Source organism: Pipistrellus hanaki (genome assembly GCF_964339955.1).
Source record: "Pipistrellus hanaki genome assembly, chromosome: 11".
Taxonomy (NCBI): Eukaryota; Metazoa; Chordata; class Mammalia; order Chiroptera; family Vespertilionidae; genus Pipistrellus; species Pipistrellus hanaki.
The window spans coordinates 5,053,592-5,080,358 of NC_140513.1; the positions used below are offsets into that span (position 1 = coordinate 5,053,592).

Sequence of the window (26,767 nt, forward strand, 5' to 3'; positions counted from 1 at the left end):
GAACCCACAGACTCTCCGACGGGCGTCTGTATTCGTATGTGGGCCTGTGACAGGGACCTGGGAGAGCCCCCTGCTGCTGGTGCTGACACATGTGCCTGTCTGACTCCTTCCCCAAACTGAGCGCGTGAAGGTGCCCTGCGCGGTGAGTGGCACTGAGGCAAGGATTGGCTGAGAGAGACATAAACACTACAGACTCGGTCGCCACTCACGAAGCTCCGTCAGCAGGGCAGACAGACATGAAACAAACTCTCCCAGGCAGTTCTTCCTTTAACTCAGAGCTGCGGTGAGTGCTCCCAAGGAGACAGGTGGACGGGCCCTCTGAGGACACGGACGGGGGCTGGCCTGCCTGTGGGGAGGGCTTCTCAGAGGCTGTGATGTTAAAGAGAGCTGAAGGGTCAGGCTGAGTGAGCAGGGGAGGGCGAGTGGGGAGAGTCCCAGACAGAGGGACCGGCAGAGCGGGGCACGGTGGGTGCGGCTGAGGTGTGGTGAGCTGGTGCAGGCAGGGGCTGTGGTTGGCCTGGTGAAAGCAATCTAACCAAGCACGTCGGTCTGACGGAGGCGGATTTTAGTTTGATGGAGGAGTCTATGGCCGCAGCTCTGAGCATCCCCCCAATAGCCAGGGCCCTCTCTCCAGATGCCAGTGGGCAGGCTCATCTTACCTGCCACTCTGCCTCCTCCCTGGAGAGCCTGTCCGAGGGCCCGTCAGGGCTGTCCTGGCAGCTCTGGGCTCCATCTTGCTCCAGGACCGGCAGCAGGTACTGAGAAGGGGGGTAGTATTCCAGCCCTGACTCTGCAAGAGATGACACAGCTGACCAGGAGGGAGGAGGCAGCCCAGCTACCTGGAGTGGCCAGTGCCTGCTGTCCTTGCCTTCCTCCTTCCTCCTCGGCACCCTGTCACATCCCCACGTCAGGCCACTGCTCCTCTGCCCTTGACTGGGCCCTCATGTCGCTCGCCAGTCCCAACGCCTGGCCCAGAATGTGGCCAGTGCTCAGTAACCTGCGGCTGGTACATACACAGGACCACCACCTGCCTCTTTACATCCGAGGAGAAATAAGATGAAAAGGAAGCCCGAGATTAGGAGTTGAAGGCTGAGTTCAAAACCCAGCTGCACCCATGATTTCCTGTGTATGAGACCTTGGGCAAGACACTTGCCTTCTCGGCCCTGCAGTTTTCTTCTGCATAATTTGTCTGTTTTTACTGGGTTGTTTATTTTTGTTGATTTGTAGGTGCTCTTTATATGTTATAGCTAATAACCTTGGGCCTATATGCTGCCACTATTTTCTTCCAGGTGGCAACTTTTCCTTTTAGTTTTGATGATGGTACCCTATCCTTTTGAGATAAAGTAGCGTTAGATTTCAATGTAGTCAGCTACCCTCCCCCCAAGGATATAAGTAGGCAGTTCACAAGAAATACTAAAACTGGGTGGTGCAGATATTCCTGCCAGGAACGTAACCTCGGGTAACCTGTTCAGAGGGCAATGTGGAGTTCCTGTCCACACCCTGTGCCAACCTCACTGATGCCTGACCTAGAGGAACCTCATGCAGTGCCAGGCCAGGGGGTGTGGGTTAGTGTTCTGGGAGCAGAATACTGGAAATAACTTGCAAGTTCACAACAAGGGCTCCACCATGTGAAATGCTCTACAGCAATTAAAAATGAGGCAGAGCCTGGCCGGAGTGGCTAAGTGGTTGAGTATCAACCTATGAACCATGAGGTCATGGTTCCATTTCCGATCAGGGAGTATGCCCGGGGGTGGGCTCAATCCCAGCTTTCCCTCCATGGCCCTTTAACGTGTGCCTCTATCTGCAAGGAACACCCTTCACTCTGGTCTAAGTTTAATCATCTCTCAGGATTCACTAAGGCCCTTAAACCAGACACCTGTCCATTGTACTCTCTTAACCACAATATGTAATTACTAGAGGCCCAGTGCACAGATTCGTGCACCGGTGGGGTCCCTTGACCTGGCCTGCGGGGTTCAGGTTGAAACTGGCTCTCTGACATCCCCTGAGGAGTCCCGGATTGTGAGAGGGAATAGGCCAGGCCGAGAGACCCCACTGGTGCACAAATCCGTGCACCGGGCCTCTAGTACACATATAAGATCTTTGGTTAATCTCTTCTCGCCCTCTCCCCTCCCCTCCTCTCTCTGAGCTTTATCAGTCTGTTCCATGCCTGTGGTTTCTGCTCCTGCATTGAGTGTCTGCCCCCTGGTGCTGAATGCATGTCACAGCTACCAGTCCACTAGTTGGCTGGTTGCTTAGGCTTTTGAAAATATAGATACTTCCTTGTGGGATGCTTGGCCCCTCTCTCCAGCCAGACTGTGGCCTCCTTGGTTTCTGCCGCCTCCCCAACCTGGGCTGGCACAGGGCAGCTGCCAGGGCCAGGGGTGCTCACTGAGCGGAGGAGGAGGCTGCCTGGCCTTACCTTTGCAGAGGAACTGCTGGATGGCCTCCGTGCCTGCGCCACACACCTCCGGCGGCGGGAAGACCATAGACGAGGCATCCAGGCTTAGGGTCTGTAGACACAAGGGAACCCTTTATATGTCGTTCATGTCACTGCTCAACACAATGAAACCCCACTGGGTGCAGTTATGAACCCGTGCTCACTAGCTCCTCTGCCTCACAGGGAGAGCTCACCTGCCTCGTTCCATCTGCAGTCCCAGCTCCTAGAACAGTGACTAGCATGCAGTACGCACTCAATTCATGTTTTTGGATAAATACACGAATGAGCAAAACAAAGGAAGTTAAAGGACAGCATAGAGAATAAGATTCCATTTTTGTAAAAATATATATACATATATTCCTAGAGTCTTAGATTAGTATATTTATAGAAAAAAAATTTGGAGCGGTATATATCAGCCTCCAAGTGGCCATGGGCCATGCGTGGCCACAAGCCATGCATGGCCATTTATGTTTAAATTTTAATAGGTAAAATTTTTTTAGCTGGCCGGTGTGACTCTGTGAGTCTATGAACCAGAAGGTCATGGTTCAATTCCTGGTCAGGGCACATGCTCAGGCTTGATCCCCACTATGGGGCGTGCAGGAGGCAGCTGATCAATGATTCTCATCATTGATGTTTCTATCTCCCTCTCCCTCTCCCTTCCTCTCTGAAATAAACTAAAAATATATATTTTTTTTGGGGGGGGAAATTTTTTAAATTGTGCCCTGACTGGGGATCAAACCCACAACCTTGGCGTATTGGGACAATGCTCTAATCAACTGAACTACTTGGCCAGGGCCAACTGATTAAAATGAAAGAGAATTTCAAGTTCAGTTCCTCAGTTGCACCAGCCACATGCTCAGTGCTCGATAGCCACAGGTGGCCAGCAGCTACTGTATTGGACAGCACAGACTATGGGACATTTCCGTCATCGGCAGAGGAGCAGTGATTGAACAGCACTGAGTCACACAGCCCTGGTTTTAGACCCCAGCTCGCCGGGGCCAGCTGTGTGACCTGGCACGGGCCCCATGACCTCCCTGGAGCCGAAGGTCCCTCAGAGTTAACAGGCACAATATCACCCCCCTGGCAGGCTGTTAGGTGGGTAACCGGAGATAAGACGTGAGAAAGACTTTGGCCTCAACTAAGAATGGTTGCTGTTGTTTCATCCTGAGAACACGTTTGTCCAAGGTGCCACCAAGAAGCCCAAAAGATTTTTGTTGGAAGAATCGCTATAAATCAAACCACAACCGAAACAGGTTTGACTCAGTGGTAGAGCGTCGGTCTGCAGACTGATAGATCCCAGGTTAGATTCTGGTCAAGGGCATATACCTTGGTTGCAGGCACATCCCCAGTAGGGGGTGTGCAAGAGGCAGCTGGTCGATGTTTCTCTCTCATCGACGTTACTAGCTCTCTATCTCTCTCCCTTCCTCTCTGTAAAAAATCAATAAAATACATTTAGCCGAAACCGGTTTGGCTCAATGGATAGAGCATCTGCCTGTGGACTGAAAGGTCCCAGGTTCGATTCCAGTCAAGGGCACGTACTTTGGTTGAGGGTACATCCCCGGTAGGGGGTGTGCAGGAGGCAGCTGATCGATGTCTCTCTCTCATCGATGTTTCTAACTCTCTATCCCTCTCTCGCTTCCTCTGTGTGAAAAATCAATAAAATATATATATTTTTAAAAACTTAAAATATATATATATATATATATATATATATATATATATATATATGTATATATTTAAAAAAATAAATAAAAATAAATCAAACCACAGAGCTTTTACTGTCAGAATGGCTTTAGAATCAGGAACACTGCTCTGAGCTGTGCTGTCCAATAAGGTAGCAACTGAGCACAGGTAGCCATTTAAATATAGATGAGTAAAATTCAATAAAATGAAGCATGTGGTTCCTTGGTCATACTAGCCACACGTCACTGAACATTTCCAACATCGTGGGAAGCACAGAGAATAAATGCCCGCGAGCTGGCCATTTCTCCAGCCTGCGCAGGGCGAGCGGCCTGCCATCCTGCCCTTCCTTAGGCTGTCCACCACGGCAGCGGGGACCAGCCTGGGGTCAGTCACCTCCCTTTGCTGTCTCCATGCTCCTCACCCAGATGGCACCCAGACAGCAGTGTGGCTTGCGAGCCAGTACACTGACAGACGATCAGAGGAGTCTGGGCGCCTGTCAGGTGAGTGTCATTGTGAATGGAGAAGTGCCTGCACAGGGGCAGGGCCAGGCCCTGGATTCAGACTGCCTGGGTTTAATCCCATCCTTGCTATTTATTCCTAGTTGTGTGGCCCTGGGGTAAGCTCCTTAGATGGTCCAGGCCGCAGTCTCTTCCTCTGCAAAGGGACACAGCAGGGTTTCTCTGAGGATTCAGAGAGCAAATGCAGGTCAAGTGCTGAGCTTTCGTAAGAACCTGGGATGCTCCTGCTACCCTCGTCTACATCCTCAGAGCTTCTTTCTCTTTCACGGTGCTAACCCCATCAGGATTGGATGTTATCTCTTCACTTCAGAAACAGGTTCCTAAGCCACCATCATGACAGCAAAGCCACGGAATTACAACTGTCCACACACTGGTCACTGCCAGCTCCCAAGGACCACGTGTTGAGATGTCCGTGACCCCAGCGCCCTGTGACCAGGACAGGCTCAGCACCGGGCGCAGCGGGAGGGAGGCCGGCCAGTGAGGACCCCGGGGGGGAACGGCTCCACTGACCTCCAGGGTCCGCACGTGTGCCAGCATCTGCGGCAGCCTCCGCAGCTCATTGTCACGGATGTCAAGGGTGCGCAGGCTCCGCAGTTCCCCCAGGGTGTCCGGCAGCTCCTTCAGCTTGTTGTCTGGAGAGATCCCAATGGCACAGCTCAACACCCCAAAAGCCCTTCCCCAGCTTCCTGGCTGACACCCACCAGGACTCGGGGGCCAGGGAGGGGTCGCCTCACTCTGACTCTGACTGAAGCTCTGTGAGGAAGAACAGGACAGTGGGGTTTCAATGACCTGGCTCAAGTTCCCACTGCACAACTTCCTAGCTGGGTAACTCTGGAGAACCAGCTCTACCTTCCTGGGGCACAGTCTTCTCATCTGTAAAATGGGGTAATGATACCATTTGGCCTCATAGGGATATTGAGGGGTTCCATGAGATTATGCATGTGAGGTCCTCAGCACAGTGCCTATCACGTAGTAAGGGATCAGTAAATGGGGCGCCATTATTATTATTGTTATCCATGCCACATCCAGGTAGACCGAGGCATTCCGTGCAGAGGGTGCTTACAGCAGGAGAAAGGAAAGGACTGGGGCAGGCACTCCACTGACGCAGCAGAGTCTTGGTTCTGTCATGATCACACTGGCTGGTCTTGAGCCGCACTGGCTTCATCTGTGCCTTGGGGACACCTCCGCCCTCTCCAGGCCTCGCGGACTGGCCCTGAGGCTCCCTGCGCCTCCGAACGTGGGAAGTGCTGCTCACTGAGTGGGAAGCCTACTCAGCACCGTTCCCAGGGCTCCTGACTCGCTCTCACTGTCGGTCCACTGCTCTCACCACCATATTCATGTTATCAATACAAGTGTCTCAGAGGCCGTCTGTCAATGCTGTCTGTCCTCCTCCCATAAGGTCCCATCTATGGTTACCCTGGAGACAGACTGACCCAGCAGGAGGTCCGTCCAGTGTCCAGTGACACCTCGGACTGGCTGCCCTCATGCTCAGTGGCTCCAGGAAGATGCTGGCGGGGACAGAGCTGACTGGGGGTCACTGGACAGGGCTTTTTGGCTCCTACCTTTCACATTGAGGGTCTGGAGCTGGGTCAGGTTCCCAATGGAACGTGGGAGATATGTCAATTGATTCTTTTCCAGGTTCAATACCTAAGAAAGGAACAAACAATGAGACCCACCCTGCCTCGGTAGTTCAGTTGGTTGGAGCATCATCCCAACTGTACCGAGATTGTGGGTTAGGGTACATATAAGAATCATCCAGTGGGTGCATGGATAAGAGGACTAACAAATAGATGTTTCTCTCTCTCTAAAAATCAATAAATAAAAATTAAAAAACAATTGTGAAAAAACGATGAGATCTCACATATGGACAATAGTGACACCCTGCTTTCGGCCAGGAATCATTTGGGCACCACACACATACACCTTTACCTTCTCCCGACAGCCTTCTGATTATGATCCCAATTGAGAGACGAAAAAACTGAGGCTCGGACCAGCGAATCCATGTGCCCAAGAGAGCGCAGCCAGACCCTGAACCCAGTTCTGGCTGAGGTTCCATCGTTTACACAGACCACAAAATGCACAGCGACAGTCCCGCCATCAGGAAGGGGGAGAGGACTGAGAGGCTCAGGGACCCGGGAGAGGCAGCGGGTGATCAGGCTCTCGTTATCCCAGGGTCCGGAAAGGCAGCTGAGCTGCATCACGCAGTGGCGTCTGCCCAGCCCCCAAGGCTGCTGCTCCGGCCGGGTGAGAACCTGGCTGGTTGGATTCCGAAGGCCGTGCTTCCTCCAGGATGCATTACGGAGGTGAACAAGGCCAGCAGGAAGGCACACCAGTAGCCATTAAACATGGACACCATGGAAAGCTAAGCCTCTACTGGAAATAACATGGCCGATGAATATTTGATGAACCAAAGGATGGTTATGAGTTAGAGGCAAGTATCCAGAAGTTACAAAAGAGTGAATGCAGCAATTCTATACAAACAGACGTACCAACAATGTCCCCAAAGACCCTACACCAAGGCATTCACTAAGTGGTGCAATTACTTCTGCCACGTGTTGTGTGTGTGACTTCGGGCAGGTTATAGTCATCTCTCTGGACAGTTCTCTCTTCTCTAAAAGGTGGTGGCATCACCCACATCATAGGGCTGATCACTCAAGTGGCGAGGTGAGGGCGTGGCCCCACAGGATCACACCTTAGTAGGGGAGCTGGTCAAGCCAACAGAGCCCTAATCAGTAATTACTCTGCAATTGGCGCTCTCGTAAATACTCTGGGGTTGGCAGAGGGGCAATTAAGGTAGATCTACTTAGATGGGAGGTGGGGGCGGACCCTCAGGGACCCAGGGGCTGAGAGCATGAGCCGCGCAGGCAGGAGGAAAGGCCCAGTGGAGGGGTGGGCAGAAGGCCGGAGGGTGTCCGGAGCTGACTGCAGGGAGGGAAGGGGGGGAGGCTGCACACACGGGCCCCTCACAGAGGGTCTCACTGGGCTCAGAGCAGAGAAGGCATTTTAACCTAAGTGGGAAGGGAGCCGCTTCTTCCTCTGTAAAAGGGGATCAGTCAGCACCTGCCTAGCGGGGAGGCTGACTGACAGACAACACAGGGAGAGGCTCAGCTGGGCCGGTGGAGGGCTCCTGACAGTGACCGGAACGGAGCCCGAGCCAGTGCTGAGCTCAGCATCTGAAAAGGTGCACGCGCTGGGCCCTCTTTTTTTGCAAAGTTGTGGAAGCTCATGATGAAATCCTCAACAGAACAAGCCCCAAAGCACGGTGGGGGACAATCCAGACTGCACCAGCCAGGGCCTCCCGGGGTCGTCACAGCAAAGGGGCAGGGAGCCGGCCCGAGGGCCGCTGTGGTGCTGCCATTGATCACCTCGGCAGCAGAGGTGGGCTTTCTGCTCCTGGGGCCTTACCTGGAGGGCCGTCAGCTGCCCTAGATCCTCGGGAAGGGCTGTCAGCTGGTTCTCATGAAGATCCAGGACCTGCGGAGGAAGACAAGCTCAGCACCTGACAGTGACCGACGGAGGCCGCCCCTCCCATCTCAGGTCCGAGAGGCGAGCGGCGGCGCCTGGGCCTCTGCTGCTGGAGCAGCGCCCAGCCTTTCCGTCCAACTACGCCATCATCCCACCTCACTTCCTCCTCCAAAGTGTCATACCCTTTCACCCGTCAAATATGCGTTTTTACTATCGAGTGAAAAAAGTATGCGAAGACATTTATATGTTAAAGAGAAAAAAAATCTTCATAGTATAAATATATATTTGCAAAGAAAATGACCACTAAACATGCAATAAAATATTGATAGTGGTTCTCTGGAGTATGAAATAACATGTTTTTCCTCATTTTCTGCCTACTTGCATTTGTTAATTTTGTTAACAATGAAAATGAGTATAAAAGACATATATACCAGTATGCATGCATATGTATATATACTATACATATATATGAAATGTAAGTACACATAAACATAAAAATTTAATGTTATCCCTTTCTGACTATAACCACATTGGACAATGAAGAGAAGCCAAAAGGACCCGGACTGCACACCAGAGTTAACCATAAAGACACCGGGGTGCCTGTGTCTTCTCCTGGTGTGTACACCCCCAGGCACAGCTGGTGGTGCTGGGCTCAGTCCTGCGGCCACATCTCCGCTGTGCTGACAGTCAGGAGGGATCGCCCAGGCCACCAGGCTTTCACACCCTGACCACATGACGCCTGGCATCGTCCTGTGCCAGGGGCCTGGGACCAGCAGTCTCCCTGCTCTCTGCTAGTTCGCCTGCTATGAGTCTGTGGTTTGTCTTTCCACCCAGCAGGCAGGCTCCCCGAGGGCAGGGCCTGTGGCTGGTTCTCTGGGTAACCCCACCCCACACCCAGCACGTGGAAGGTGCCCAGTAAACCATGCTGATCAAACACCAGAGTGAATACTACATTGGGCCTGGCTGGCATAAACTCGGACATGGGTCATGTGGCTGCCGCCTGGAACTCCAGGCTACTAGACGTGCAATAAAGCATCTACAGTGGTTGTCCTGATGCTGGGAGAAGGGCCCGTTACCTTGATGGTTATCAGACTTAGGAGGCTGCAGGATTTCGGGAGCAAGGAAGTGAGCTGATTGGTGTGGACAATCAACACCTGTGGGGAAGATTGCGGCATCGCTCCTTAGATTGAATGCATCAGGTGGGGGAGGCTGAGGGCAGGGGGCTGGGCGGGGCAGGGTGGGGATGGGATGGGAATTTGATGACCTCAAGACCTGGAATTTCAAGGGTAAAAGGGACCTTAGAAGACCACATCTACCTTCCATTCTGGGAAGGGAGCCCCGCCCTGTTGTCCTGATCTCCGTGGGCTGCCACGATGACTAACAAGCTAATAGACACTGGGCCCGGCTGTCACTTTAGTGAGGCATGGACTCCTGCGTGGATGCTTCCAGTGCCGACGAGCTCACTAATCTGTTGGTACGGAACACTCCTCATCTACCGTCAGCTAGATAATTTACTTAGATTACGCTGATCCAGCTGCATTCAAAGCTGCAAAGACTCTCTGAACCATCATTCATTACACGTTTAATCTCCCCAGTGACAGAAAGAAGCAAGCGGAGTGCTCATCATTAGTAACAATGAGGTTGCACAGGGTTTTCCCGTGGGGGGCATCACACTGGTGCATTTGGATCTGTCTCTACCAGTCCCTCATTCCATTCTCTCTAAGCTCTGTGAGAGTAAAGCTGTGGACGTGCTCGCTTCAGAGGTGAGGAAACCGAGATGGAAGAGTTTAAGGAAGTTGCCCAATCCCAAGGGGCAGAGCCAGGGCGGGACCTGGGGCCGGCTCTCCCGGCTGTGAACAGCCTGCTGCAGGTTGGAAGGGTGCGAATCTGAGAGAAGGGAGATGCCAGGAAGAGAGTCCTGAAGGTCCCACCGAATTGCAATAAACATGCAATAAAGTCTCTAAAACGGGTTGGCTCACCTTCTTCTGTAGAACTTTGCACGTTGCAAAAGCCCCAAATGGAATCTAAGATGAAAAAAAGACGAGTTAATATCTCCCCTCCCTTGGTTTGTAATCTGTTTTCTGAGTGCCAGGGAGAGACGGGGCGGCAGGCACACAGTGCACAATGCTGACGGAATGGCTCAGCCCAGGGAAAGGCTGGTGAGGAATGAGGCTTGGGGTGTGATCAGCCCTCCAGAGCAGCTGGCAGGAGACTGCCCTGTCTGGCCCACCTACCCCGTCCCCATCCTCAGCTCTATCAGGGGCAAAACAAAGGTCTCTGGCGCTTTGCAGAGTCTAGAGAAACCCAAGTTCTCCTAAGAATCTGTGGTACATTTTCTAAGGAGACTCTGACTCTTTATTTTATTTTATATTTTATTGATTTTTTTACAGAGAGAAAGGGAGAGGGATAGAGTTAAAAACATCGATGAGAGAGAAACACCGGCCAGCTGCCTCCTGCATACCTCCCACTGGGGATGTGCCCTCAACAAAGGTATGTGCCCTTGACCGAAATCAAACCTGGGACCCCGCCCCCAGTCCACAGGCCAACGCTCCATCCACTGAGCCACACCGGCTTCAGCTGGGCTCTGACTCTTGAAGACTATGCTCAGGCCAAAGCTCACCTCCATCCTTTTGGACAGAAACAACATCTAAGGAAACATCTCTGCACGAGGGCTTCCGGACTTCTGAAAGCCCAGTCCACGGAGAGATCAGCCAAAGGACTTGGATGCATGCATGTAAGCCTGACCAATGGACACAGACACCAGGGAGGGAGGGCATGAGTGTGGGTGTGAGGGAGCAATGAGGGGAGAAGGACACATATGTAATACCTTAATCAATAAAGAAATTTAAAAAAGGAGAAAGCCCCAGTCCACATCTGTCTTTCCCAGAGACAGGTGATTCGAGGCAAAACAGATCAAATTCACAACCAGAGCACCACCCCAGTTTACCTCGGAGAGCTCACATTTAGAGATGTCGAGAATGTCATCTGCCCCAGCTTCTTTTGCCTAAGAATAAAAATAATTTTTATGTTTCCAACAAAACATCCTTGCAAAGTGGACCGACCCACCAGGCAAAGAAACACGGGATTAAGGATTTGCGAGGGACCATGGACGGCATGTGGTTCAACTAGTCCAGTCCATTCTGTAGGTGGACCATGCTCCCTGCCTTAAAGGGGCTCCAGGGCCAGCAGGGAAGAGCAAAGGACAAGAACTGACAGGTGCACCCAGTCGGTGCGGGAGGCACAGGGCGCTCCTGAGCACCTGGCAGGTTCCCTCCGGGCCCGGGGGAGGCTGAGGGGAGGGAGCACGGCTCGGGGGGACGGGGGACAGTGCAGAGCCCTGCTTCCTGGGGCAGAGGCGGCGACGGGGAGGGACTCAGAGGAAGCCCACGTTCCCTCACCAGGCACATCTGGTACTCCAGGCGTTTCCGAGCCTCCTCACTGGGTTTCCGCTTCCGGAAGAAGAGCGGCATCCTTCCTTTCCCCCGGAGCAAGCTTCACGGCGCTGCGGCATCGGAGAAAACGGGCACCTGTCACCGCCTCTCAGTACGAGGGCAGGTGCTGTGCCCTCTCCACCATCCCTCTGTGTCCCGAGCCAGGCATGGCAGGCGCTCCATACCCTCTGTTGACTAGACCAGTGGTCGGCAAACTCATGAGTCACCAGCGCCAAATATCAACAGTACGATTGGAATTTCTTTTGAGAGCCCAATTTTTTTTTAACTGAAACTTCTTTTAACGCCACTTCTTCAAAATAGGCTCAACCAGGCCGTGGTATTTTGTGGAAGAGCCACCCTCATGGGGCCAAAGAGCCGCATGTGGCTCGCGAGCCGCAGTCTGCCGACCACTGGACTAGACACTAAGCAGCAGTGAGTACGTGGTGGAAAGAGCATCATGGCAAGCCAGGCGACCAGGGTTTGGGCCCACGTTTGCCCCCGGCATGCCTCTGTCCCATTCAGATTCCCACCTTCCACAGGGTGGGACCTCGGGAAGGTCCCTCGGGTCCTTTGTAAGGGTGCTCCCCGAGGACTCCGACCGATTGGCCTGATGAATCCCTTCTAGCCGGGGAAACACCGTGAGAGAGGCATCAGCACATCAAACATGGCATGACATCAGCCAGCTGCGACCTCGGGGAGCTCAACTGCACCATCACCAGAGAGATTTTTAAAACAGAAACTCAAAAGCAATTCTCAGGCACCTTGCCACTCTCAGTTATGATTCCACTTGATTCTCTCCACAGCCCTGTTTATGGTGATGGAACTGATGATTATGGAGTTCAGTGACCTGGTGATTCAGCCTGGATTGTAGCAAAACCAGTCTGGAATTCTGCTCTTTTGAGTCCCTATCCTGCAGATTTGCCCAGCTCTCCGGTGCTGGAATAACTCAGCACACACACAGTACACTGCTCTGAACTCAGAAGCCGGGAGCTTACTGCCTGCCCAGGATCTGCAAATATCGGACATGAACTGGGTCAGGAAGCAAGCATCCAGGAAGCTACGATTAACAGCATGGGCTTTGGGGTGAAATAAAACGGGGTCGGAATCCCAGATCTAACACCCACCAACCACGTCACCTCTCTGAGCCTCAGTTTCCTCTTTTGTAAGGTGTGATAATGTTACCAACATCCGGTCCTATGAGAATCCAATGACTGCATGTATGTAAAGCCCATAGCACAGTACCTGCCACATATGAGTGCTCAATACATAAATGTTGGCCACATAGGACCACACTTATTCAGGGCCTCCTACAATTTAAAGGGCTAGACACACACCCAGCCAGGGACCCGGGGTAGTGGGGGTGGGAGGAGAGGAGAGATCACCGGTCTCTGCCCACAGGGGTGTGAGCTGTCTGGGGAGCCGGCCAAGACTGCAGAGCTGGCTCAGGCCCTTCTTGTCACCCCACCTTCCTGCAGGGATGAGGAATAGTCCCAGAACAACCCTCATCCTTCCCTGATGACCAGCTCTTACCCTTTATAGTCCCCAATGACAAACCTCTTTCACCTCCTCTCCCCAAATGACCATCCCTCCCAGATCCCCTCTTCCTAACCTGCTCTTCCGGATGTACATCCCTCATCCATCCCCTCCCCCGACGACCAGTCGGGATCGAGAGAACAACACCCATCTTGCCCTGGCTGCAGCGGGGAGTGCCCCACCTGGCTTTGCGGGTGGGCAGATCCCGACGTTCCTTCCGCGGGTGAACCCGAAGGCAGGCTGATCACTCGTGGGGCTTGGTCATGGACGCTGGGCCGCAGACCACCTGGCAGGGGCCCGGGTGGATGCGGAGACTGGTCTCCCCCGAACGCTGGAGCTGGGGAGCGAAACTCAGAATCTCAGAAAGTCATGCAGACCAGGATGACGAAGTCTGGGACTCCGAGAACCGCAGCATTTTTGCAATTCAGAGTTCTAACGGCTCTGGGCGCGAACGGAATTGTTTTGATAACAAAAATGCACACATCGCGAGGGAGTTAAAAGGGGGGCCGGGGTCGCTGTGGCCCTGGGGTCCCAGAATGTGTGCGGACCTCTCCGGAGGGGCGGAGCTCGGGATTAGGAGACAGGACCAAGAGGGGTGATCCTCATCACAAGGGAAAATGGGGGACAGGAGGACCGGGATCTTGGGAGCTGCCCTCTCTTGTCTGCCTCCCTTGGGCGAACTGCCCTGAGCCCCCTTCCGAGCACCCAGTCACATCTTACCCGGCGCCAGGTTCGCCAATAGTCAGCTTCTGGAGCCTGCCCACAAGTAACATGGCGGCAAGGGCGTCGCTGGGAGGCTGGTCGGAAGGGGCGGTTCTCGCGACAGGAGGAGACAGTTCTCGCGAGAGCTGTGCTTTCCGGCCTATATCCGGCTCAGCTGAAAGGCCTTCCGGTCTTTCGGCTTTCGGCTCGGAGGAGGCTCAGGTGCAACTTTCCTCGGTCGTCCCGAATCCGGGTTCATCCGACACCAGCTGCCTCCACCATGCCGCCGAAGTTCGACCCCAACGAGATCAAAGTCGGTGCGTGTTTTAGGGGCGGCCGGGGCTGCGGGAAAGCGTCCGTTTTCCTAGCAGCCCGTCGGGCCCGCGGCCCCTCCGCAATTACTGCTTTTACCGCGTGGCGCTTTTAAGCTGCTGCCTACTAGAGGCCTTTCCGGAGCCGGTTCATGGCGCCGTGAAGTCCGAGCCAAGCTCGTTCTGGGCCTCAGCTTCCCCACGTGCAGATGGGGAGGGAGGACCGGAGCACCTCTGGCGTGTTGCAGCCCGCACGCTTAGGGTAAGGTTTGTCCGGCGCTTTCCCCGGAAGACTGGGTCGGCTGCCAGTCCGGTGCCTCCACGCCGGTCCCGGGGTGGGCCGTCCACGCCCCAGGAGGGGTTGCCCGCCTCGCTCGGGGCCGTTTGGAGAAGAGGCGAATGCGGCGTGGCCCGCTTGGAGCGATGTGGGGAAGGTGAGGGCTGAGGCTGGGACTCGGCAGATGCACTGACCGGTTTTTTTCCTCCCAGTATACCTGAGGTGCACCGGTGGGGAAGTGGGTGCCACGTCTGCCCTGGCCCCCAAGATCGGCCCCCTGGGCCTGGTAAGTCCTCGCGGTGGGTGTTTCTGACTTGGTAGCGGTTGGGCGCTGCCCTGTCACAGCTGTGTCTGCGGTGCCAATGGCGCTGGCGATTTCCATCCCCGAGCAGACCTCTGGGGCACGGATTGCCAGGAGGTGCGTTAGCAAGGTCATCTCTGAGCACAGAGCCCAGTCCCTGGAAGCGGTGACTTCCTCTCCACTGCCTCCTGACCGCTGTGGGAGTGGACCTGAGGGGGGGCTGGGAGGGCCACGTGAGAGTTTTATAGTTAGGTGGCTTAGTGACTTTTAGCCTGTTTTCTTTATATCAGAGAGGAAGGGCGAGGGAGAGAAACATCAATGATGAGAGATATGTTGATTGACTGCCTCCTGCACGCCCCATGCTGGGAATTGAGCCCACAGCCTAGACATGTGCCCTTGACCTGAATGGAACCCAGGACTTTTTTAGACCACAGGCTGGTGCTCTGTCTGCTGAGCCACACTAGTTAATGCTTAGCCTATATTTTCTAGTGTGGGAGATGGGCATATCACTGTTAGGAGGCTTTGCTGGGATGCTGGGTGAAGATTCTGGTGAACATGATAATAGTTTGTGTTCCTATTCTCCAAACTGACTGGTTAATGTGACCAGCTTTACTTACAAAACTACCAGTCTTATTTCCCTACTTGACCCATTTTATTGAAGTTGGATTGCCCCAAATATGAGGTCTCTTGTCTCGAGTATCCTTCCACCTTGGTCTTGCTTAATCAGTGTTTTCTTTAATCTTTTACTATTGAAAGTATTACATATGTCCCTTTTCCCCCATTGTCTGTGCCCACTGGTTATGCTTATATGCACACGATACCCAGTGTCTTAATACTCTTCTTGGCCCTTAGCTCTGCTGGCACTACCAGGTCATGTTTCCTAGTGGTCACTAGAAAATTCTAAAGTAGCAAATCCCAGACCTCCATCCCCATAGACTGACTTGGGTTGGCCTGACACAGGAACCGGATACCTTGAAAGGTCTCCATAGGAACTGAATGTAACCAGTGTGGCAATTTTCTCCCTAAGTTATCACGTGGGTCCTTCTGAGAGGCTGGGTAGGTAACTTTGGCCCATTGTGGTCCTTGGCTTGTAGCTTACAACCCTGAACAAACCTCATCCCTAGCTTAATGTTCCCAGTTTATACAAGGCTGAGAGCTTTGCCTTGATTGGGTAAATACAGTTGTGTGCTCTATAAGGAAGATTTGGGGTATTGGCAAGTTAGGAAGACTGGATAGGATTTCAGGAGCCTTAAAGTTGAGGCACAATATGATTTCATAACCTTTGTTTTTACAGTCCCCAAAGAAGGTTGGTGATGACATCGCCAAAGCAACTGGTGATTGGAAGGGTCTGAGGATTACAGTGAAACTGACCATTCAGAACAGACAGGCCCAGGTACTTGGTTTGAGGGTGGGCAGGGGTAGCTACCCTCTGGGATATCCGGGTGGAAGGTTTTGCTGACATGGCCACCTGCTATTAGTGGTGAGAGCACTTTTATGTGTGGGGAAAGCTTTCCCCAAGAGCAAGGTCAGACTTGCTCAGATAGTAACTCTTGTCACTGTGACATTTGCAAACACCTCAGTGCCTCCTTGGCTAGGACGTGTTTTGGATTTTGAACATTACTTGGGAATGGACCACAAGTCCAGTGTCTGCCCCATGGTCTCCAAGAAACCAAGCTGAGGGGCAGTATCGTCTGCATTGGAGGTTGGGGTAGGGCTTACTCATTGAGAATCTCTTCTGCAGATTGAAGTGGTGCCTTCTGCCTCTGCCCTGATCATCAAAGCTCTCAAAGAACCTCCAAGAGACAGAAAGAAGCAAAAAAACAGTGAGTGGCCTTTCTGTCACTGAGCAGTGTGTGAGTGGTGATGTCTGCGTAACGCTTAATACTTAGCTGCATGCTTTTTAACGAGAACTAGAGATTTGATGGCAGCCTGCTACATAGCCAGGCAGTAGCATGAAGTGCCATTTGGGGTGAAACAACTGAGAAGGATGACTGAAGAGAGCGCTTCTCAGCTGGGTTACACTCTGAATAGATGAACCCCAGTCACTGGAGCTTGGCACACGTGAAGATGGGTACAGATTTGGTTTTGCCATTAGCCACCCGCCACTGCACCTGACCACTCCCCCGTTGGCTGGTGCATTCCAGTGGTGAGCTGAAAGGAACCCCCAGCTTAGGAAACAGGGTTATTCTTCATGTGGATGACTCTGTGCCGAAAGCATGGGGACAACCAGGAAATGGCTGAGGGAGGCCATGTGGTCTGGCCTGGCTGTGGGTGTGACAAAGCTTTTACAGTGTCTTCTTTTCTCTGCAGTTAAGCACAGTGGGAACATCACATTCGATGAGATCGTCAGCATTGCCCGACAGATGCGGCACCGATCTTTAGCCAGAGAACTCTCTGGTAAGAGCAGGACGACATGGAACCACCTAGTGACATGGGGCATATTCACCGAGTGGCAGCTTTTTCCTATTTTAAAGGAAACAGTTCTTTAAGACCCAACATTTGGGGCGTAGTCTTTTCTGGGTTTGAAAAATGTGGCTTAAGGTGATTTGGGACCAGGTGTATTTAATCAAGGGTCCCATGGAGACTTGGCACTCAGGCCTTGCATAGCTGAGAGCTCTCAGGTAGGAGAGTTGGGGGTGTTTATTTCTGATATGACACTGTCTGCTGTGGAACTCAAATGGGTGTTCCCAGTGGTGTGTGAGGGGCTGGTGTTTCCCACCTAATGGCACATTTTCTTTAATTATAGGAACCATTAAAGAGATCCTGGGGACTGCCCAGTCTGTGGGGTGCAATGTTGATGGCCGCCACCCTCATGACATCATAGATGATATCAACAGTGGTGCAGTGGAATGTCCGGCTGTAAGTGACTTCTGTATTTTGTTTGCTTAAAATCAATCAGGGTTAGAGCTGGAGAGTTTTAGAATTGGTCAGTAGTGGGGTTGAGGAGACTTTTCCATATCACTGATAGGATTTCTTTCTTCTTTCCTACAGAGTTAAGAACTACAAAGGAAAAGAACTCAAATAAAGATCATTTGACAAGCAGTGACTTTTCTATGTGGCCTTCTTGGGGAGCTTGGTTCTTGTGTCAGGTGGTTAGCGGGACCAAGTGGGAACCTGTGGAAGCACCAATCTGGGCATCTGTGACCTCAGATAACAGGTTTCTGCCCTCTGTGCCTGCAGCTCTCATGAAAGACGTCTCAGCATTTCTGTAGACAGTCCGGGAGCTCTTCATAAGAAATAGTTCTTGACCAGAGGGAAAGCTTGTAGTGCAGCCTAACTACAGGGGGATGAATTCTTCATCCTAGACCTAATCATTTGGTGGGCTTGGGCCCAGGGCCTGCAATTCAAGAGTTCTATATCCATTCCAGCACACAGCTGGGGTTAATTGATTGGTCAACAGAGAAACCTGGCCTGTGTCCTTGATTGATCTGAGTTTCTGTGAAAGTGAGGGTCAAGTATACTTCTAAAGTTTAGCTACAGCCTAGTCCTGACAGTCTCTTGGCTTTAAGCCATAACAGATAATCTGTTTTCACCTTTTTCCTCATCATCCCTTGGTTGCTTTTAATCACCATTAGAGCTTATCACTCACTTTTCCTTTAATAGACGTGCAATGGATGGCCACCTGGGCACTGACATAAGCTACACCACTTGGGGATGATTAACCCAAGAGCTTTTGTCAGCAGCCCTTTTGGCAGGTGGTTTTTAGTCCCCCCAGGTGCAGTCAGGGTTGGAGAAGACACTGTCTTTAGTGGGAGGTGAGGGACAATAAGGGGTGAGAATAGGTGACACAAGCTTCCCTTATAGCAGGCAGCCAGGACTGGGAGATCTGTCCCTGAAGTCAAACACATACCTAACCAGAAACCAGGGAGAGCACACAGTGGTTTGTAACTGCTGAGATGAGATCACACCAGTTGGTGTACATGGCGGCAATAGGACCCAGGGGAGTGCAAAGTGGAAAAGCAAAGGGAACTGTCCTCCAGTGGGGAAAGCAGGAATAAGCCACCTGCCTCTGCCCCAGGGAGAGCATGGCTTCAGGTTGTCCCTCCCTCCCTGTGAGGGGGTGCCTTATGGAGAGATTTCAATAACTTAGCCCCCAGACGGCCTCAGCTTCTATCTTTCCAAGGCTTAACAGCTAAGACAAGCACTAGGTCAGTTCATAGAGTGGACATTGTGAATAGCACCTGGGTGTAGGTTTTTTTTTTTTTTTTTTTAATATATATTATTCATTTCAGAGAGGCACAGGGAGAAGGAAACATCACTGTGGAATGGACTGGCTGCCTCCTGCACTACCCCCCACTGGGGATCTGGCCTATAGTATGAGCATGTGCTCTTGACCAGAATATTACCTCGGACCCTTCAGTCTAGACTCTACAGGTTGACCTTCTATCCACTGAGCCAAAACAGCCAGAGCTGTAGGTTTACATATATCTGGCATTAAGACATTAATCCATCACATACCCTCAATGAAATTGTAGCATTAAATGATTGGCCCTAGAGTCTTCCCTACTTGAATTTACTTCCTCAAATCAGATACTTTGACCCCATTATAGAGAAATGCTCTTTCCTGGCCAGAATTCTTGGTTCTTCTGGTTTCTTGCAAGTAATTCAAGGAGGGATCACCATTGCTGAAATACCTAGCATTTAAGTAGGAACCAGGTCTTCCCATTGATTCGATCATACCTTTATAAACAAGGTTTCTGGAATGCTTGGTATACAAAAAACAACCCTTAGGCCCATTGAATATAGATAAGTAGTAATCTGAGTTGGGTTATGTAATTGACATAAAGTTCTTGGGACCTTCTAATTGAAAGTCATTACAGATACAAATGGGGATCTGCTCACCCTGGAAGCCACGAGCTGCAGCTGAGGCAAGACCACTGTGTAGAGCAGGTTCCCCTTCACCAGGCGGATCTCCATGGAGTGGGGGGTGAAGGCCAGGAGGAACGGGAAAGCACAGACTGCAAGCTAGTAGGGGTGTCAGTGCAGTGGCCCCCCACCCCCGCCACTCACTTCCCAGAAGCTCCTGCCTCTCCTCCATGGGGCCTGAGCCCCAATTTTAAGAGCCTCCTTTGGTGGCCTCGCTGTGCATCTGGTAGGGGGGCGCTGTCTCCTCCTTACCGTCTTCCCTCCTGCAGTGCTGGAACCCCATCTTCCAGAAGCTGTGCCCAGGCCCTGGGAGACCCCCCTACTGTCCACACCACACCTGACACCCCCTCCCCCCCTCCAAGCCTTCCACCTTTCCAATTCCTGTCATCAGTCACCTCCATCCTCTGCCCTGTGTGCCTGGGCAAGGCCACACCTGATCCCTCACTGTCCCTCACCAGGTCCCTGCGTCCGGGGGGGGGGGGCTGGGGGGTGGGGGTTAAGATCGCCCCTCTTCTTGGCATCGTTTTCACTATACTTTATGGCTTCCACACACCACTGCCCTAGTGCCCAGAGACCCCAGTCTAGCCTTTGTACTGCCCCACCCTTTGCACTCTGCTTAGTGACCCTGCACTTTCCTGGCTGAACCAGGCACGTTCTACCACACAGGGCCTCAGTGCCACCACGCAGGTGACCTCCAGGGTGTGGCTCAGAGCCTGAGAGTCAGCTCAGCCCTCCCTGCCTCTTTACCACATCCACCTGCCATTGGCCAGCATTCCTGCCTCTTTACGCCTGTCATTGGCCAGTCATCACTGCCTCTACCACACCCACCTGTCATTGGTCAGCCGGGTCCTCAGGTGTCCGGGTGGCTCCCCTGCTGTCCGCTGTTTCTACAAGGCCCACCTCTCAGTAAATGCTTTTGTTCAGAGGAAAACAACTAACTTGGCTTGAATTTGACGCTCCCCGGGGAAGGTGTCCGGCTGTGGGTCTTGAACCCCGTACACAGGCACCGCCATGCGTGTGTGATGTCCCAGTGACGGACAAAGCCCCGAGTTTCTGTGGTTCTAGACTTCCAAGTTTGGGAACCATAGGAATGGGGGCCGGAAGCACGTGGCTTCCCCTCCCCCACTGCAGCCAGGGTGCTGGGTCTGCATCTGCCCTTGCCTGTTAGAAAAGGGGAGTGGGGCCCAGAATCAAAACGCTGCTAAAAGCTGAGATTGACTTGATCTCAAAGGGTCATGTGCTCAGAACTGGAGGAACGCGGAGACAACAGTCCTAAAAGGGGAACAGAAACACCTGAGAACCCTCCCCACAGACTCAAGGCCATTTAGCCGGAAGCTGCGGGTCTGTGACCGGCCTGGCCAGGCCCGGGGCCGCACGAAGGGAAGATGCAGGGAGAGACTTGCTTACCAACCGTGTACGGAGCCTGGTTCCAACAGAACTGGAAATCGGATGCACACGGTTCAACCAAAAAAGAGCCCCCATTAAATGGACACACTTTTTTATAGACGCACTCTCTGCAATGAGACAATGGGGACTCATTGTTAGAGACAACCCTGAGATGACTGTGATTAGAGACATGAAAAGCAGACACGGGAATAGCACCCCAAATGCTGGTGGGAATATGGTCCCGAGGCCAGATTCCCGGGGGCAGCACTGATTCTTAGGGAGACTTTACCAGGAGCCAGGCTCTGAGCTGTGAAAACACGACCCCACTGGATCTGTATGGTCCTCTGAAGTGGATGCTGTGATTGCTCCCATTTTACAGAGGAGAAAATTGAGGTGAGGAGGTGAAATACTAGGATACCAGTTAATGTGGATTTTTTTCAATAGATGGAGTTACACATATGTTGGTATATATACCATTTGATATGTATGCTATTTTGTGGTATTGACAGCAAGCTTCAAAACTTCATGTATCAAATTTGCTGAAGGTGTTACATTATAGAAATTTTTAGGCTTAAACATGAATTTCATGCCAAAAAAAAAAAAAAAAAAAAAAACATTTGCGGGAAGTTTTAATTCATTATTTTGAAAAAAAGTGCGGCTGAATACTTCGGGAAGCTTATGGTGTACATGTTCCACTGAAGATACTTGTGATGATTTAAATGTGATGATTTCATGTGATGGTTTAAATGTGATGATTTTAATGTGAAAGTCAAAGAACGTCCAGGTCAACTGAAAAAGTTTGAAGACCAACAATTACAAGCATTATTGGATGAAGATGCATGTGAAACTCAAAAACAACTTGCAGAAAGGTTAAACATTGCTCAGCAAACAATTTCTGATCGTTTACAAGCAATGGGGAACATCTTAAAGGAAAATCAACTGAATAAAATACAAATGGAAAACTGAAAAGTCATCAGTAAAATGTTGCTTCAACAGCACAAAAGAAAGTTTTTTGCATTGAATTGAGACGGGCGATGAAAAGTGTATTTATTTTGAGAATCCCAAATGCACAAAATCGGGTTGATCCAGATCAACCATCAACATCGACTGCAAGGCCAAATCGCTTTGGAAAGAAGACAATGCTCTGCATTTGGTGGGATCAGGAAGGTGTGGTGTATTATGAGCTTCTAAAACCAGGTGAAACCCTTAATACTGGTCACTACTGACAACAAATAATCAATATGAACCACACTTTGATTGTGAAAGGACCAGAATGTGCCAGAAGACACAGCATAGTAATTTTGCTTCATGATAACGCACCATCACACACTTCAAAACCAGTTAAAGACACGTTAAGAGATCTTGCCTGGGAAGTATTAACCCACCCGCCATATTCACCAGATCTTGCTCCTTCAGATCACCACTTGTTCCAATCCATGGCACACACACTTTCTGAGCAGCACTTCAAAACATACAAAGAAGTAGAAAATTGGGTCTCTGAATGGTTTGCCTCAAAACAAGAAAAGTTCTATTGGGACGGTATTCCCAAATTACCTGAAAGATGGGGGAAATGTGTAGCTAGCCATGGACATTACTTTGAATACCGCACTTTTGATATTTCTCTTGAAATTATCGTGTTTTATTTTATTACAAAATCAGCCATTATTATTTTTAAAAATATATATATTTTATTGATTTTTTTTACAGAGGTAGAGAGAGGGATAGAGAGTCAGAAACATCGATGAGAAACATTGATCAGCTGCCTCTTGCACACCCCCTACTGGAGATGTGCCGGCAACCAAGGTACATGCCCCCAACCAAAATTGAACCTGGGACCTTTCAGCCCGCAGGCCGACACTCTATCCACTGAACCAAACCGGTTTAGGCCGAACCCCGGGACCTTTCAGTCCTCAAGCTGACCCTCTATCCACTAAGTCAAACCGTTTTCGGCCCCAGCACCATTTTTTGAAAATAATATTTTCCCCATTTAATATCTTAGTGCTCTTGAAAATTAATTGTTCATAAACTGTGCTTATTTCTCTACTCAGTTCTTTTTTATTTATCTTTATGCCTACCCTTGTACAGCACTATTTTGATTGTTTTTGTGTCAAGTTTTGATATTGCAAACGAGTCCTTTAACTTAGTTCATTTTCCAGATTGACTGTTCTGGGTCTCTCGAATTTCCATAAAATTTTAGGTTCACTTTCTGTAAGAATGTCTGCTAGGTAGGATTTTGATAGGGATTGCACTAACTTAACAATGGCAGTTTTTAGTGTACATGCCTACACTTCCTCCTATTTTTATTACTAGGCATTTCATTCTTTTAATACTCTTGTAAATGCAATTGCTTTAGATTTCACTTTTTGATTGTTCATTGCTAACACCTAGAAATACACCTGGAGCGGCAGCTATCCCAATCTTTTGCCCATTTTACAGAGGTTGTCCCGTTACATTCACCTTGTATCCTCCAACCTTGAACTTACCTTTGATATCTGTGGCTTCCTGAACACTTGATGCATAAAAGTCATGAAGCGTTAATTCCTTTCCAATCCGGATACCTTTTTCTTTTCCCTTGACTGAGTGGCCTGACTGGAACTTCCAGTAAATACGGGATGGAAGTTGCAAGGCAGACATCTTCTGGGAAAAGCATCTCAAATGCAATGAAGTTCTCTTCTGTTCCTAGTTTATCAAAATGGTGTCATATTTTGTAAAATGATCTTTTCGGTTCTAAGAGGATCATGTGGGTTTTTTCTTTGTATAAATATGGTACATTCTGTAGACTGATTGAGGTTCCCCCATTAAGCCCTGCTGGAAGGGGAGGCATGGCCTCAGGTCCCCTGGCCTGGCACCGGGGTGGGGGACATAGCCTGAGGTCTCCTCAGCCTGATGCCAGGGCCGGGACATGGCCTGAGGTCCCGTCAAGCCCCACGGGGGTGGGGGAGGGTGTAGCCTCAGGTCTCTGCTGATTGCTCCTTAAGGCTCCTGGGAACCTGGCCTCACCTGTGGGGGCAGCCATCTTTGTGATGGAGTGCAGGACGCAGCCAATCAACGTATCCCTCTCATCACTGATGTCTCTCTCTCCTTCGCCCTTCCTCTCTGAAATCAATATAAAGAAAACAGGCTAAAAGTCACTAAGCCACCTAACTACAAAGCCCTCACGTGGCCCTCCCAGCAACCCTCAGGTCCACTCCCACAGCGGTCAGGAGGCAGTGGAGAGGAAGTCACCGCCTCCAGGGACTGGGCTCTGTGCTCAGAGATGACCTTGCTAACGCACCAACTGGCAATCCGTGCCCCAGAGGTCTGCTCGGGGATGGAAATCGCCAGCGCCATTGGCACCGCAGGCACAGCTGTGTGTGACAGGGCAGCGCCCAACCGCTACCAAGTCAGAAACACCCACCGCGAGGACTTACCAGGCCCAGGGGGCCGATCTTGGGGGCCAGGGCAGACGTGGCACCCACTTCCCCACCGGTGCACCTCAGGTATACTGGGAGGAAAAAAACCGGTCAGTGCATCTGCAGAGCCCCAGCCTCAGCCCTCCCCCTCCCCACATCGCTCCGGGCGGGCCACGCGCATTCGCCTCTTCTCCAAACCCTCGGGGCGGAGCGAGGCGGGCACCCCCACATCGGGCGTGGACGGTTCCAACCGCCACCGGGACGCGTGGCCTTCGGTTGGGCAACGGCTAAGGAAGCGCACCCCGGGCGGCGAGGAGGCAGCCGACCCAGGACCCAGTCTACGGGGGAACCTGACCCTGAGCCTGCGGGCTGCAGTGCCGCCGCCGGTGCTCAGTCCTCCCTCCCAGGTGCTCAGTCCTCCCAGGTGCTCAGTCCTCCCTCCCCGTCTGCACGTGGGGAAGCTGAAGCCCAGAAGGAGGAAGCGGCTTGGCTAGGACTTCACGGCCCTGAACGCGGCTCCGGAGAGGCCTCCGGGCAGCAGGTTAAAAGCGCGACGCGGTGAAAGCGGTCATTGCGGAGGGGCCGAGACAGAGAGAAGCAAAAAAGACAGTGAGTGGCCTCTCTGTCACTGAGCAGTGTGAGAGTGGTGGTGTCTGCATAAATCCTGTACTTAGCTGCATGCTTTCCTCTTAAGGAGACCTAGGGATTGGATGGCCTGGGGACTACTTGATGGCAGGCTGCTACATAGCCAGGAAGTATCAGAAAGGGCCATTCCGGGTGAAACAACTGAGAAGGATGAATGAAGAGAGCGCTTCTCAGCTGGGTGACCCTCTGAATGGATGAACCCCAGTCACTGAAGCTTGGCACACGTGAAGATGGGTACAGATTTGGTTTTGCCATTAGCCACCTGCCATTGCACCTGACCACTCCCTGTTGGCTGGTGCATTCCAGTGGTGAGCTGAAAGGAACCCCCAGCTTAGGAAACAGGGTTATTCTTCATGTGGATGACTCTGTGCCGAAAGCATGGGGACAACCAGGAAATGGCTGAGGGAGGCCGTTGTGGTCTGGCCTGGCTGTGGGTGTGACAAAGCTTTTGCCGTGTCTTCTTTTCTCTGCAGTTAAGCACAGTGGGAACATCACATTCGATGAGATCGTCAGCATTGCCCGACAGATGCGGCGCCGATCTTTAGCCAGAGAACTCTCTGGTAAGAGCAGGACGACATGGAACCACCTAGTGACATGGGGCATATTCACCGAGTGGCAGCTTTTTCCTATTTTAAAGGAAACAGTTCTTTAAGACCCAACATTTGGGGCATAGTCTTTTCTGGGTTTGAAAAATGGGGCTTAATCAAGGTGATTTGGGACCAGATGTATTTAATCAAGGGTCCCATGGAGACTTGGCATTCAGGCCTTGCATAGCTAACTGAGAGCTCTCAGGTAGGAGAGTTGGGGGTGTTTATTTCTGATATGACACTGTCTGCTGTGGAACTCAAATGGGTGTTCCCAGTGGTGTGTGAGGATTGTGAGGGGCTGGCGTTTCCCACCTAATGGCACATTTTCTTTAATTACAGCAACCATTAAAGAGATCCTGGGGACTGCCCAGTCTGTGGGGTGCAATGTTGATGGCCGCCACCCTCCTGACACCATAGATGATATCAACAGTGGTGCAGTGGAATGTCCGGCTGTAAGTGACTTCTGTAGTTTGTTTGCTTAAAATCAGGGTAAAAGCTGGAGAGTTTTAGAATTGGTCAGTAGTGGGGTTGAGGAGACTTTTTTCCATATCACTGATAGGATTTCTTTCTTCTTTCCTACAGAGTTAAGAACTACAAAGGAAAAGGACTCAGACATCATTTGACAAGCAGTGACTTTTCTATGTGGCCTCCTCCTTGGGGAGCTCGGTTCTTTGTGTCAGGTGGTGAGCGGGACCAAGTGGGGAGCCTGTGGAAGCACCAATCTGGGCATCTGTGATGTCAGCAGTAGCAGGTTTCTGCCTCTGTGCCTGCAGCTCTCATGAAAGACGTCTCAGCATTTCTGTAGACAGTCCGGGAGCTCGTCATAAGAAATAGTTCTTGACCAGAAGGAAAGCTTGTAGTGCAGCCTAACTACAGGGTGATGAGTTCTTCATCCTAGACCTAATCATTTGGTGGGCTGGGGCCCAGGGCCTGCAATTCAAGAGTTCTATATCCATTCCAGCACACAGCTGGGGTTAACTGATTGGTCAACAGAGAAACCTGGCCTGTGTCCTTGATTGATCTGAGTTTCTGTGAAAGTGAGGGTCAAGTACACTTCTAAAGTTTAGCTACAGCCTAGTCCTGACAGTCTCTTGGCTTTAAGCCATAACGGATAATAATCTGTTTTCACCTTTTCCCTCATCATCCCTTGGTTTCTTTTAATCACCTTTAGAGCTTATCACTCACTTTTCCTTTAATAGACGTGCAATGGATGGCCACCTGGGCACTGACATA

At 51.4% G+C, this 26,767-nt stretch overlaps 2 protein-coding genes across 3 annotated transcripts in view; one reads left to right on the plus strand and one right to left on the minus strand.

Moving 5' to 3' along the window:
• Positions 1–13,907, minus strand: part of LRSAM1 (leucine rich repeat and sterile alpha motif containing 1) — a 32,697-nt gene extending 18,790 nt beyond the window's left edge. Inside the window, exons 1-11 of the mRNA XM_084898351.1 lie at positions 13,788–13,907; positions 13,250–13,404; positions 11,502–11,605; positions 11,051–11,107; positions 10,083–10,127; positions 9,180–9,257; positions 8,044–8,112; positions 6,201–6,285; positions 5,149–5,270; positions 2,420–2,510; positions 660–790 (exon numbers count right to left, since the gene is read on the minus strand). Coding sequence (XP_084754477.1) covers positions 660–790; positions 2,420–2,510; positions 5,149–5,270; positions 6,201–6,285; positions 8,044–8,112; positions 9,180–9,257; positions 10,083–10,127; positions 11,051–11,107; positions 11,502–11,573 — 750 coding nt within the window. The 5' untranslated portion in view covers positions 11,574–11,605; positions 13,250–13,404; positions 13,788–13,907. The remainder of the gene's footprint in view (positions 1–659; positions 791–2,419; positions 2,511–5,148; positions 5,271–6,200; positions 6,286–8,043; positions 8,113–9,179; positions 9,258–10,082; positions 10,128–11,050; positions 11,108–11,501; positions 11,606–13,249; positions 13,405–13,787) is intronic.
• A 19-nt stretch (positions 13,908–13,926) lies between these two features.
• RPL12 (ribosomal protein L12) lies at positions 13,927–26,137 on the plus strand. 2 transcript variants are annotated; one of them, XM_084898415.1, is made up of 7 exons: positions 13,927–14,086; positions 14,570–14,643; positions 15,953–16,051; positions 16,400–16,481; positions 16,969–17,055; positions 17,405–17,517; positions 26,117–26,137. In XM_084898415.1, exons 1-7 carry the CDS (start codon positions 14,050–14,052, stop codon positions 26,120–26,122), a joined length of 498 nt encoding a protein of 165 aa, XP_084754541.1. In that variant the 5' UTR covers positions 13,927–14,049; the 3' UTR covers positions 26,123–26,137. The 2 variants fall into 2 exon arrangements, with proteins under 2 accessions (XP_084754541.1, XP_084754540.1); XM_084898414.1 differs by lacking the exon at positions 26,117–26,137 and adding an exon at positions 17,650–17,723.
• The last annotated feature ends 630 nt before the right edge of the window (positions 26,138–26,767 follow it).